This window comes from Balaenoptera borealis (genome assembly GCF_965194805.1).
Source record: "Balaenoptera borealis genome assembly, chromosome: 18".
Lineage (NCBI taxonomy): Eukaryota > Metazoa > Chordata > Mammalia > Artiodactyla > Balaenopteridae > Balaenoptera > Balaenoptera borealis.
In genome coordinates, this window is record NC_138877.1 from 24,999,835 (window position 1) to 25,014,841 (window position 15,007).

At 40.5% G+C, this 15,007-nt stretch overlaps 1 protein-coding gene across 1 annotated transcript in view; it reads left to right on the forward strand.

The window, feature by feature from the left end:
- LOC309615803 (uncharacterized protein) overlaps nt 1-15,007 on the forward strand; it is a gene marked incomplete at its 5' end in the record, with an annotated part of 103,290 nt that overhangs the window by 48,934 nt on the left and 39,349 nt on the right. Inside the window, one exon of the mRNA XM_082365779.1 lies at nt 5,764-5,791. Coding sequence (XP_082221905.1) covers nt 5,764-5,791 — 28 coding nt within the window. The remainder of the gene's footprint in view (nt 1-5,763; nt 5,792-15,007) is intronic.

The following is a 15,007-nucleotide window of genomic DNA, read 5'->3' on the forward strand; positions in this document are numbered from 1 at the left end:
TCTTCTTTCATAGAAAAGGATGTTATCTGGCGTTGAAGATAATTCCTATGCAATTTCAACTTTGTAGGACATAGAAAAATAAAGAAATTCTCCAAAGGATTTTTTTTATGAAGCAAATAGAACGTTGTCACCAAATACTGAAAAAGATTGCACAAAAACAAAGTCACAAATTTTCATTTTAATAGTGAGACAATTATCCTAAATAAAATGAAAATTAAACGGAATCCAGTAGCACCTTAGAAGATAATATGCCATGACCATGTGAGTGTATTTGGGTGATATATAGTTGATTTGTTATAGAAATACATCATAATGTATTTCATCATATTAATAGTTGTACATTGGAAAAATGCTCTGATAATTTTTATGGGTACTAAAAAGGCATTTGATAAAGTTTGACATCTATTAAAATTAATTAAATAGGAATATATAGATTCTTCTTTAACATGGTAAAAAATTCCTTTCTCAGTCCACAAAACAGCATCACACTTAGTGGACAAACACCAGAAATAACATTTCCATTAAAGTTAGAAACAAGAGAATGACCACAAACACCACTATTATTTAACACTGTTTAGACTGATGTACTTAGGTAATGCAAATAGACAAGGGAAATACACATGGAAAAAGAGGAAGTAAAATCTTTGCATACAATGTGATTTTTAAACTTGTGAAACCAATGATCAGTGGAAAAGTTACTATAAACAATAAGATAATTCAGGAAGATGACTACTACAAAATTATTATACATAAATAATTAACTTTGATATATACAGACAAAAACCAATTAGATAATAATGGAAGATCTCATTTATAAAGCAATAACAAGATAAATTTCCAAGAATGAACTCAAGAAGAAATGTATAATTTCTATACAAAGAAAACTTTATAAGACACTTCAGGGACGCAAAAATGGTGACTTGAACAACTGAAAAGGTATGCAATATTCTTAGAGAGGAAAATGATGTATCATAAAGAAGTTAGTAGTTGCCAAGTTACACTATATGTATAGTGCAAGCCCAGTGAAATAAAATAGGGAATCATCAGAGATAGTCAAGCTGGTGTTTCTCTACTTAAAAGTTGTTGCTGTCCAATATTTAATTTAAATTTTTAATCCTTTGTTAGTCATTTCCTTATCATTTTACATAATTAATGATTGTTTAGATTCATTCATACGGCTACTGGTATTTTGCCAACATTTCTTTTGCATAGCAGACCTTTCATCTAGGAACATGTTCCTTCTTCCTAAGTATAATCTTCAGTATAACCCTCCTTTATTGAGGGCTTGGTAGTAGTAAGTTCTCTCTCTCTCTCTCTCAATTTTTTGGAGGGCCTGGAAATTATTTATTTTGATTTAAAAAAAAAGTTCACTTAGCTAGGAACTGTTTTGTACCATATTTGTACCATATTTGTTTGTACCATATTTTTTGTACCATTTTTTGTACCATATTTGTCTGACAGATTTTTTTTCTTGGTACTTTGATGGTATTATTGTTTTGTCTTCTGGTTTCCATTCTTTCTGTTGAGAAGTCAGCTGTCAGATTAATTGTTGCTCGTATGTAGATGATTTGTCTTCTCTTTGGCTACTTAAAAAATGTTTCCCTTTGTCTTTGATAATCTGCAGTTAACTCTGATAAGTCAAGGTGTAGATTTCTTTTCTTCTGTCCTGTATAGGATGAGTAATATTTCCTGAATTTAAGAATCTATATCTTTCAATAATTCTAGAAAGTTCTCATCTATTATTTCTTCACCTATTGCCTATTTCAAATTCTTTTTTGCTCCTTTTGAACGTAGACGTTTTTTCAATCTGCCCTTCATGCCTCTGATCCACTCTCTCCTCCCTATTTCTGTCTCCTTTTCTTGCTATGCTACATTCTTAAAAAAAAAACTTCAGTTCTGTCTTCAAGCACCCTAGTTAGAGGAGCAGCCCATTTAACTCAATACTTTTTAGCCTATTTTCCAGGCACTGTATGAAGAAAGGGAACACACGGTAAAAATACCTTTAGCTACAAATGTGTTGGTGAGCCCTCAGCTCCAGGCTGACTTAGAGATACCTGCCATGTCCACAGACTTGCCCACAGAATTCTTGATCCCTGGTCTCCTGACCAAGGGGCAGAGTCCCAGGTTCGGTGTACTTCAGTCTCCCATGTGGGCACTACCTGGTCTCCCCTCTCCAATGGAAACCTGCACTTGGTCTCAGAACTCTTACCCTTCTCTGGGGTCCAGAAACTTCTGCGTTGTCCAATTCAAATTGTTCCTGCAACTCCTCCCTTTAAAGAAGGTACCCAACTTAATTCTTAGGATAATAAGGAACTCTTTTGTGCTATAGCAGTCACACAGATAAGGAAACAGAGGCATATAGGCCAGGGCTCAAGTCACCCAGCTGGTAAGTAGCAGGAGCAGGATTTGGGTGTGGATGGCCTGACTTCAGTCCCTGTCCCTAACCACTCTATTGTGTTGCTCTTTGCCTGCGACACAGAGGCCTCTCACTTCTTCTCAACCCTGGGTATGAGTGAACATGTCCCAGCTTTTAAAAATACAGTGCTGCTCTCCTTTTCCTGGGTACAATGAAGGAAGAGGTATTAATTCTCGAAAAGATTTTTAATAACTCACTCTGTTATATACCTAGTGAAAAAGAATATATTGCTTTGAAAGCTGCACTAACTTAAGGTCCCCATATCTTAGTTTTCTCATATTAAATTGGGGATAGTCATTCAACTATGATTTTGCCTCTATATGTTACTTCATCAATATTTGGCGATAGGAGAAAGAAGATATTATCTAAGAAGGTGTTTGAAATCTTCAGGGAAAAAAACCCATGTGATATTATAAGAAGATTGATACACAGCAGATACCATAAGTGGTAAAATGAATTTTAACTTTGGTGTCCCTAGATGGTCCCTATTCAGTTCTAAGTAAAATATATTTCAATCTAGAAGAAAATAGGGACCCTGCCAACTGTTATTAATGCTTGCTTGCCTTTTAATTGAAGTGCACTCTTGGAAAATGTCGTATGTATCTGGGGAAATATAATGCATTCAGCATAAGAATAAATCTTTTTTAAGTGAGTTAGACCCAGGGATTTTTTTCACTTTTCAGCCAATCCACAGTCTTTCTGGTTTATCAGTTCCTTTTTCTTTGCTAAGCAGTGACGGTAATGCATACATTTGCCTTTTCCAGTAAATCATCCTTTTATAATTTGGCTTTCTTTCAATCTCAGATTCCCATCAGAAGGGTTTTACCTCAAGGCATATAGCAACCAATTTCCCCCGTAATTAATGCCATATCTGCCTCAGAGTCCATTTCAATTCCCAAATGAAAATTGATGAGGCAGCCAACCACAAATAAGGATCACATACCGCTGATTAAACTATCAGTCTAGTTTCCCAGCTATCACGTTACAGTGCTGAATCATAACCAGAGGGTGAGTTTTCTAGTCTTTTGCAATGTATATTGCTCATAGTAAGTGTCCATAAATTGCTATTAGAAGATGAGGAGAAGGATTTTATATGACCCCTATCAAATTCCACCAGAAAGATTAAAGAGGTTTGTGTTACAGGGACTGAGACTCCACAGCACATGGAGACAAAAAATGTGTCTAGACTTGATAAAATGTGCCACAAACTGTGATGAAAACCTCCAGGAAAAGAAAAACTACCCAGCAAGGTGTTTTTTCTCATCCAGGTGGACTGTGGATGGATGATTAAGTCAAACAGCTTCATGTTGTCTAGGGAACATGGAGACCAAATTCTCCACCCACCAGCCTTCAGTTCAATTCCAGACTTCAGGGTGAGAGTGGGATTGGAGGTAGCGTATGAAGTAACTATTCACCAAATGGTCAGAGTAAGAATTCATTCACTCATTCATTCCATTCATTCACTCATTCACTCAGTGTTTATTTACCTATTTTCCAGGCACTGTGTGAAGAATGGGAACACACAGTGAAAAAGACACCCACTCTGTCCTGGTTGAGCTGATGCTCTAAGGTGTGGGTGATGTTACCAAACCAAACTTGGGTCTGCTTGACCGTGTGCAGTAAAGCCAATGTAGTGACACCGGGTTGTGGTGAAGGCAAGTGCAGCATTTATTGCTGGTGCCAAGCAAGGAGTCTAGGCAGCTAGTGCTCAAAAGATCCGAACTCCCTGATAGCTTTCAGAGAAAGGTTTTTAAAGACAGGGTGAAGGAGAGGGTTGTGGGGTGCTTGATCAGCTTGTGGACATTCTTCTGATTGGTTGGTGATGAGGTAACCGGGAGTCAACATCATCAACCTTCTGGTCCCAACCAGTCTGGGGTCTATGTGCCTGTGGTCAGCATATAGTTAAGTTCTTCCACCTGGTTGGGGTTTCAATATCTGCAAAACAGTTCAAAGAACATGGCTCAGAATATTGTCTGTAGCCCTTGAGGAGGAACTAAAAGTCCTTGACTTTGTTTAATGGCTAAACTATTATTATTTTGTCTTACTTGACTGTTTTCCGTTGTTTCTGCATTTTCTCACTTCTCTGATTAAATTTATTCTTTGGAACTTTGGGAAGGCCAAGGAGGCTAAAGTTTTTCTATAGACAAGAGGCAGGCAGAGGACAGAGTGGTGAGGGGGAGGGGGGTGAGGTCCGTCCTGGGAAGGCCTATAGGGTCCTGGTCATTTACAGTGGTGGTGGGGGACAGATAAGTAACCAGATCATTCAATAACGGGTATTAAATGCTATGGGAGAAGTAAGCATGAGGTACTAGTCAAGTATGTAGATTTTGTGTGTGTGTGTGTGTGTGTGTGTGTGTGTGTGAGAGAGAGAGAGAGAGAGAGAGAGAGAGGTTGGGGAGGGAGAAGGCTTCCTGGAAGAGGTCACTTGAGCCCTTAACAGATGGGGAGAGTTAGCTAGGTTAAGAAGGAGTCAGGGCAGGACAGGCATTCCAGGTAGTGGAAGCAATTTTAGCCAAGTTTGGGATGGAAAGAGAGCATGATCTCTTTGGTAAATGAAAAATTAGTTGTAGCTGGAACAAAGGTGTGGGAAGAGTTTTGTGGAGAAAAAGATGACTAGGGGGAGGCTGCCAGATGTTCTCCCCTGAAATGTTTGACCATCAGTGAGAGCAGGGCAGATGTGAATGCGATTATGAAAGCATACATATGTGTGTGAGTGTATATATATAAATTTACCTCTAAATGCATTGCGTATTTCAATCAGTAATGCATCCTTGTTGTTTGGGTATCCTTTTGACATATTTTTAAGAAAGTCATTTTAAAAATTAAATTCAGGACTACTGTAGATATGAACGCTGCCCCCAAGGGACTGTCTGTGACACTCTCCAGCACATTCTTTATGTCCCAATTTGTAAGATCTGACTTTGGTTTATCTCACTAATATTTGTAGCTACCCCCAAATTAGTGGCAGAGCTGAGGAAAGAAATTCCAGAGCTTTTACCCCATTATAGAGCTAGCTGTACTCAGAGGGGACCTAAATCGCATTGACTTACTAAATTAAAAAGGTTGGCCCATGCACCTTTCAAAGACTCAGCCACCCTGTCCAATTTTCCAGCTGCCCACAACCACTGAGTAGCACAGTATGTAGAGGGCAGTCGTAGCAGTCCAGGTGAAGGACCACGTGGTCTGCTTGTCACGTATGCCCTGTAGAATCAGTGGATGCTCAAAAAGGACTGTGGCTCAAAAAAAAAACTGAAAAAAAAAACACAACCTGTTGAGCAGTTGGTTTAGTATTGTTAGCTATGATTGTACTTTTTGATAATCTGATTTCTTTTAACAATTTATTTTAGATAACAAAACTTCTTGTCTCAAAAAATGGTAAGTTAACTTTACAGCTATTGTAATTCTTAAAACTGAGGAGATGATGATGATGATAGTAGTTATTTGTATAGTAACATGCCCAAGACAAATCCTAAGAGAGGAACACAATCAGAATCAAATGGAGAGATTTGGCTTTGCCCACTTGCCTCCGAACTAGAAATTTTTAAAGGTATTTTGTGTGGCATGCTGTACTGTGTGCAGTTTTTAGCTTTTTAACTTCAAGGACATCAAAGTATTGGAAGAGGTTCAAAGAATGATAATAAAAATCTTATGGGGGGGCTTCCCTGGTGGCACAGTGGTTGAGAATCTGCCTGCCAATGCAGGGGACACGGGTTCGAGCCCTGGTCTGGGAGGATCCCACATGCCGCGGAGTGGCAGGGCCCGTGAGCCACAACTACTGAGCCTGCGCGTCTGGAGCCCATGCTCTGCAACAAGAGAGGCCGCGATGGTGAGAGGCCCGCGCACCGCGATGAAGAGTGGCCCCCGCTCGCCGAAACTAGAGAAAGCCCTGGCACAGAAACGAAGACCCAACACAGCCATAAATAATTAAATAATTAAAAAAAAAAAAAAAAAGCTTATGGGGCTGCCTTACAGAAGTGGGCCAGTCACGTAAGACAACAGCACTGATGAATGAGCCCTTGCTGAGGAAGCCACCACACGGGGCGCTGAGACCTCCTCCATCCCAACCATGGGAAAGGGCTTAGACCCGTATTCATCGCCTGGCTGGCCTGCCTTTGAAGAAGAGCAGTGCAGGGCATGTTCAGAGCACAGAGCCTTGCTATGTGGTTTCTTCAAAGAGGGTTTAACTGCATGTTTGCTATGGACTCCTCCTGCTCCTTTCTTCCAGTTTTTCCCTCAAACAATTAGAAGAGGAGGGAAGTCTCTGGATCTAGATCCCAACCCAAGAGTAGATTAATGAATGCCACGACTGCCCCTGGGCAATGTGCACCCTCCCAGACACGCTGGATCTCAGACTTCGTGCCAAGAAGGAGAGAGCTGAGCTCTTCACAATGCTGAGTCCATTGCTTGGTTGAAGAGGGTGACCAGGAGCACTAGAAGGTTTCAAAGCCCCAGGTGTTTTTTGTTTTTATGTGTAAACTGCCCTCGATGTATTTGTTCCTCTGCATCCGGGCAGCCACCAAGTCCTATTGGTTTGTTCCTGCTTCTAGCTTTCAGAAGCATTTAGGCCAGGGTTCGCAAAAGCTCCCCATTATATACACATCACAGTGAAAGAAACTGCCCTGCAGTACAGCTCCAAACTCACCCTCTCTCTCTCTTACACATGTGAGGGCCTTATCCTCATCTACCGAATTATAACAAATTTCTCTGCTTAGTGTTTCAAGTCCTCCTCAGAATGACCTCCATCTGCATCTCAATCTGACATCTCTTTATGTCCCCATGGGTACCCTGCAGTCTATCCTAACTAAATGCCTCACTGCTCCCCCAAATCATCACAGTTCTACTTTCTTCTGAAACTAACAGCAAGGGAAAGAACCTGTTAACAATGAAGTTTTCAAAAGAAGCCACCCCAAGAATCTGGGCCTAATAGACATCCCATAAAATTGAGCTCTTAGAATTTGCTTCTTTCACTGGGCCATTATTTTCACGTTGTGAAGAAGTGTTTCCTTAGTTCTGTTCTTGAGAACAAGTGTTGGTACAGGATGGAGGTAAAGACCTTGACACCAGGTTCTGGCCCCTGGCATAGATGATATGAAAGTGAAGAGGAGGAATATGTGAGGGGAACCTATGTTCTCTGAGTTCCCACCATGTGCCAGGCACTGAACTAAAGGTCCTGTGCACTTTCTCTTCTTCAATCCTCAAAGGCTTCCTTTGATGTGCACTTTAGGAACCCTTTGTTGGGCTTGCTGTGTTAAGGTGACATGCCTAAGGCCACCCAGAAAATAAATGGGGGGGCTAAGGTCACACTGGATCTTTCTGGCTCCTAAGCCCTTGTTATTTCCATTATGTCACATTTCTTTTCAAGGACATAGAGAGTAGGGGTGGGGAATACTGTGTAAACAAACAAAAAAGACTTATTTGTGTTCAGTATCCAAGAAGTACTATACCTTCTTTGCTGGCCCGGGCTTTATTTATGTATTTTTTTAAGAGGATAATGACCAGAAAAATGAGCAATCAAAACCTTTCAGGTTTGGGGCTTCCCTGGTGGTGCAGTGGTTAAGAATCCGCCTGCCAATGCAGGGGACACGGGTTCGAGCCCTGGCTGGGAAGATCCCACATGCCGTAGAACAGCTAAGCCCATACGTCACAACTATTGAGCCCATGCTCTATAGCCTGCGAGCCACAACTACTGAGCCCGCGTGCTACACCTAGTGAAACCTGCGGCCCTAGAGCCCATGCTCTGCAACAAGAGAAGCCACCGTGATAAGAAGCCCGCACTCCACAACGAAGAGTAGCCCCCGCTCGCCGCAACTAGAGAAAGCCCGTGCACAGCAATGAAGACCCAATGCAGCCAAAAATAAATAAATAAAATAAATAAATTTATATTTTAAAAAAACTTTCAGGTTCTACTCCATGCCTATGTTTCTTCAAAATCTCAGTCATTAGGAAAGGATCTATTTAAAAATCTTGTTCTGACTAGTTTCTGTCTCAGTACAGATTGTTCAGGAGCTTTCCAGATTCTTAGTGTTTCTACACTTTGTTCATTAGTATGGCTGTTTTCTGTATTTTATAATTTCATTATTACAAGTAAACTCTTAGTAATAAAAATTACCTTGTCACCTACTGGAGCCCTTTAATGCACCCCAAAATAGGGGGCAATTGGCATTCTGAGTAATCCCCTGCCTTCTCCTATTTTAACAAGGAACCAGAAGAACTTAGAGTGAATTTATTCAAACGTGGGTAAGATCCATTGACTCAATATTCCCTTCAGTAATCACACACTTTGGTTGCACATGTTAGTTTTCCATGTCTCTTTATCCTGCCCCACCTAAAAAATGTAGGATTGGAGTTCTCTGAAGAGCACAGAATAGAGGGACAGAGGATGTCAATCCTTCAGAAGCTTGAGGTTAGAATTCTTTCTTAACCTCTGCCCACGATCCCCTCTGTGGAGAAATGCCACAGTAGAAATAGCTTGAGAGTTAACCCATGGATTACATAGCCACAATTATATAAATATTCAGCACCTCTCAACCAGCCAGAACAATGGCAAACTCAGGAGTAAAAAGACATAAGAAGAGATAAAGATAAAAAGATTGAATAATAAAATGGATGAGTCAGTTAGCAGAGCAGAAGAGAAGGGTACAGTCTTAGGCTGGCAAAGGTTATAATTATCAAGCTCCGTGAGTGCCAATTCCAAGAAGTACTGGGAAAGCAGAATTAGTGGAGACAATGGCAGAGAACAAGGTTAAGGTGGGAGTGACGTGGACAAGGGAAATGGAATGATGCCAAGTAATTAGGAATGAATCATAAGAAGCAGAACCAGTAGCAGCAGAGAGCAAAGATCAGGAGGAGCAAGAAGACACTCCAAGTTGAAAATTGCAACAAAATAAGGAAAAGAATGAATGATATATGAGCATTGAGTTTAGGGGCAAGATGACATAAATTTCAATGACTCCTGAGGCTGGCATCACTGGATTATAGCACCGTACCATAACTGGTGCTTAGAATGATGAGGCTGAGCCATTGAGAATATTTTAAATTATGAATATATTATATGGAAGACTGCAGAGACATATAATAAATTTTAGAAGGATTTTAATAAAATATAGTTGAAATTTAAGTTTTATCAGTGAACACATAAACATCCAGCTATTTGCAAGTATAACAAGTTCCTAACCATCCTAGGTTAACTAAAGCATTGCCAAAAAGGCACAGAAATGTGAAAGTAGGGAAAGGAAATGGATTCCTGTTGCTAAATCATAGGGTTCAAGGGGGAAGGATGGAGGTAGTGTGGAATTGGAAGGCTTGGGGAGCCACTGAAGGCATTTAAGCAAGAGTGTGCCATGAGTAGACCTATGTTTTAGCAATATCATTCTGGCAGGACCATATAGGAGGTTGCGTTGGGAGAAGACTTGGTAGCAGAGTAAGGCAAGTTAGGCACTTACCTTGGATCCAGAATTTAAGGGGCACCAAAACCTTCAATAATCAAGATAAATAATATTTTAATGGAGTATTTTAAAAAATCAAAATTAGTGCCAAAAATCCATGATAAACAAGATATAAAACTTTTGAATAAAGACAGAATTAACAGTAACATTAAAAACATCCAGGAGAGACTGGATGAAACAGAGAGATGATAGGAGGAAGGATTAGGTGACTGGTGTAATGAGCCAACAGAGGCAGATAGGGGAGTCAAGGACAAAGCCCAAGTTTATGACTCATGTAGCATTGTCAGTCTCCAACCTAGGGGATTCAGAGAAGAAGTAAGTATGGGGGAGGATGATGATGAGTTGTGCTGTGAGTTTGTCACATGTGAGGTGTTCATGGGTTATCGAATGGAGGAAATCCAGCCAATGACTGGAAGTATGGTCTAGCATTTGGCAGAGAAGTCTAGACTGGCTGTAGAGAGAGGGGCTTTTTCACATGTAGATGCTACTGGAAGCAGAATGTATAGATGAGCCTGCCCAGGGAGCAGGTATATAGACAGACGAGACAGGCAATGGTACTGAACATAATAATAAAAAGCAATAGTAACATTTATTGAGGCTTACTAAGTGCTAGCCACTCTGCTGAGTTGTTTACAAGCATTATATAATCAAATCCTCACCACAGCTCTGAAAGTTCTATGCTGTTTTCCTCATTTCACTGATGAGGAAATGGATATTAGAGAGCTTAAAATAGGGGTGATTTGAGATCAGCAAGTAAATGGCAAAGCCAAGATTTAAAATCAGAAAGTCTGAAGAGAAGAAGGAGGCAACCTGGCTTTGGAGAGCAAGGACCAGAGTTTGAATTCCAGCTTCGAGGGCTATGTGATCTTGGCCCCACTTATCCTTCTGGAGTCTCTCTTTCCTCATCTGTAAAATGGGGATAACAAAGGCTGCCTCTTAGGACTGATGGGAAGATGAGATGGGAAATGTCAGGTGTCTGATGCATAGTAGGTGCTCAGCATGAACTGGTAAGTGTTGCAATCATTAGGAATACCCCAGGATCAGGCAGACATTGAAAGGACCTTAGGGTAGAGGAGGCTGGGAGGCGAGTATGATGGAGAGGTAAACACAGAGTCAGGAGAAATGGAATCAAAGGGAGGAAGGGGTTGGGCCCACCAGTGTTTGGTCGATTTGTCCGCCGTTGATGTCCTTATCAGAAGCAGTAGGTTTAGTGGAGTAGGTGGGGAAGGGGGAGCATTAAATGATGGTGAAGAAGGAGAGGTAATGAATGTGGACAATGCTTCCCCAAAGCTTTGCTCTGTAGGGAAGGAAAGGGAGGGGTGTTGCTTAAGGGAGACACAGAGGTCAGGAAGAGTATTCTTCTCACCCCACAAACATCCTGTAATGCGGGAGCATTTTTCCCTTGACAAAGGAAGTGCGTGGAAAGTGAAAGAAAACACTAGGCCTAAAAATAATGATGACTTTCCACTTAAACTTGTACAGTAGTGGAACACATTCAAAAACAGTTTTGCATCCAGTGTGACATGGAGGCTTCAGAACAATCCTGTGGAGTAGATCAGACAGGTAGAATCCCCAATTTATAGATACTGAAATGAGGACTCAGGAGAGATTAGAAATAAATTCAATGATTGTCAGTGTGGAAAGATTAAGAGACTCCCTCCTCACCCCAGCTGGTGTGCAGAGTGGAGGTCATGGGCTGATTCTCTAGAATAGCGATGATGGGCTAGTCGTGGAAGGGGTGAGCTCCATGTAGGGGAGAATGCATGGGAGGGAGGAAGTGAATGAGACGGAGCAGAGGCTTTTTGCTACTCCCCACACAGCCACAAGAGAGATGTCTGAAAAGGATGGTAACGTTTAAATTTACATTAAGAATACACTAAGACTTTTAACATTTTCTTAAGACATTAAGTGAAAATTGGAATTGTTTGCAGTGTTTTGGCTTTTCTGCAGCCCTGAGCACATGGGACATGGTAATATTTGGATTATATATGGCTGGCAGATGGCGGCACCAGACTTAAGCCCAGGTCTGCTGATGCGGAGCCAGCATCCTATCCACCAATCCCCATTGCTTTTGTTTGTAAGTAAGACTCTCAGTTTGTAGAAGCAGAGTTAAAAAAATTTATTTTCTTTTTAAATTGTGAGGATTCTAATTTCAACCACACTGAATCACGAACAAAGCTTCCAGAGAGACAAAAGGTTAGGGATGATTCACATAATATTAGTTAGATGAGGAAAGGCTTTTATTTCATTAGATTGGTTTAATAATCATTGAGGGCCTGATATCATGGAGAAGAACTTAGAGGGGATTGTAGAGAGAAACTAAAAGCAGACTAAACTTAACCTATTCACTGAAGTGCCCCAAATCTGAAGCTATTCATGCTAGAACAGAATTTGATTCATCAGCGTGTACCTGACGTGCCCTTTGGAAAGTGTGTTAACCATTTGATGTAAGACGTGACGTTTCATCCAGGTTCACTTATTTGCATACTTGTGATTTCATTTGCATGTATTTTACTGTGCTGCACTCTGGAAATATACTTACTTATTTCTATTCCCTCCTTTAAATTCCATATACTCTCTACAGTCCTTTGGTAATGTAGCAGATCAAATATTGAGGAAGACATTCTTGTTAGGAAGACAACTATGGAGCGTCTATATTCAATCAGTCATCAAAACTTTTCTTCCTTTAAACATCTGGTGGAGGCTTAAGGATGTATTATACAACATGGGGAGTATAGCCAGTATTTTGTAATAACTGTAAATGGAAAGTAACCTTTAAAATTTTTTTTAAATTTAAAAATTAAAAAATATGTATTAAAAAAAACATCTGGTGGATGTGCTCCCCTACTTTCTATTTTCACTGCATCACCCTAGACTGGGGATTTCTCACCTCCTAAGTAGTCCCTTGCCCTTGAGTCAAAACCATGCAATTCAGTCGATTCCCTACATCCTAACTAACTCACCACTTACTCGATGCTCAGTGGCCCTCAGAGTGAACTAATAGCACTTTTATATTATTAGATTCATCATATTCCAAATTCTTAACTTCTGCCATTGTGAAACTGCTAGAAATTAATAGCTGTGTTTATGACCTTATCCAGTTTACCACTAAAGAGAAATAAGTCTTTTTAAACTCTGCTTCCCCCTTCTTCTGTCCCCTAAGAAATACTGTGTCCTCAACAGCTTAGTTCCTTGTTGGGGCAACAAGGAAAGGAAAGTAGAAAATAGAGAACAAGGAATGTATCAGAAAGGCTGGAAAAGTGTTTTTCTTTTGTGGGAAAAGAAGAAAAAACAGAGATGGAAAGAAGGGGGAAGGGAGTGGAAAGATGAGGGTCTTAAGAAAGGGTGAGGTTTCAGAGTAAGACTTAGAGTTTAGGGAAGGTAGTTGAAAGTGAATAGAGATGGGCTGAGGGCAGATTCTGGGAGAGGAAATCTAAGCTGAGTATTCAGGAAAAACAAGACATGGAGAGAAGCTGAGTGAAATTGTTCTGATGTTGGATTGACTGCTTTAACAGTGACCCAAATAATAGTAGTGTAAAAAAGATGCAAGGTTTTATTTCTCTCACAAAAAAGTCTGAGTTGAAAGCAGTCCAGGAGGAGAAGGGTACTCCATGAGGTTGAAAGGTGGCCCAGGTCCTTCTGTATTTTTGCTCCCACACACATTGTCCTTGTCTGTGGGATCAAAGTTGGCCCCTCCCTTCTACATCCATATTCCAACCCGATGGAGGGAGGATAGAGGAAGTGAGAGCACTGAGTTTTATTCCAAGAGCAGAAACTCTGAATTGCACACATCACTCTGCTCACATTCCATTTGCCAGAACATCATCAGTTGGCCATACTAGCTGCAAGAGAGGCTGGGCAATATCGTCTCTAAGTAGGCAGTCCTGTGCCCAGCCCAAACTCAGGGGAGTATGTTACTAAAAGGAAGAAGAGAAGCCTGTAAACTGAGGAACAGTCGGTCTCTGCACTCTTAGTTAGATACCATAGGTAGATAGGCAGAAGATCTTAAATAAGTCAGCTTGAATAGGTTATGCAGAATTTGAGGGCTAATCTGAATTCAGATTATAGAAGTGGGGTATGTTGGAATAGAAAAGGAAAGCTTGGAGGGTTAATCTGTATATTGAGTATGATTGACATTGTAGGACAGCAGGACACATTCTAAGGTCCCTGAATCTGGCCCATAAGTATGTCTGTAGCTCAGGGATCTGCAAACAGTTTCTGGAAAGGGATAGATAGTAAATATTTTGCCTTTGTGGGCCACACGATCTCTGCCAGATCTACTCAACTCTGATGTTGGAGCATGAAAGCAGCCTAAACAATATGTAAGCAAACAGGTGTTTCCCAATGAAACATTATTTATAAAAACAGGCTGTGGGCCAGATTTGACCTTGGCTATAGTTTGCTGATGCCTGCTCTAGTCTGTTGTTTTAAAAGTACAGTCTTCTGAAGTTAACATCTGACCCCATTAATCATAACAATTCTATCTACCCTTCACTAATAAATTTATTTAACTGAGTGTGTTCTATGCTAGGTTCTGGGATACAAAGGAAAGTGAGCCATAGTGACTGAACATATAGGGAAGTTATCATCCAAGGAGATACATAAGGAAGTAATTTCAAAATACCATGATAATTTCTATAATAGGTATATTGGTCAGATTCTATAAGAGCACAAGGGAAAGAGTACGAAAGAGAAGGTTTCTCAAAGGCAAGGCTTATGCTGGGGCCTGAGGATTAATAGAAGAATCCCTGGCTTACCAAAGAGGGAAGGGTATTTAAGAGAAGGCAATCTAAGGGAATTTAAGGACACAGTGTGTGCATAAAAATGGGAAATAAGAGAATTTGGCATGTTTGGAGCACACAAGTGTTTAAGGAGCAGAGAGGTAAAAGGCTTAGAAGTTCAAATTGTAAAACGCCATTTACAAGTTATTCTAAAGAATTTTGTTTTATCTCAATGGGTGAGCCATTGAGAAAAAATGGAGCCAGGGGGACTTCCCTGGCGGTCCAGTGGTTAAGACTTCACCTTCCAATGCAATGGGTGCGGGTTCGATCCCTGGTGGGGGAGCTAAGATCCCACATGCCTCACAGCCAAAAAACCAAAACATAAAATAGAAACAATATTGTAACAAATTCAATACAGACTTTAA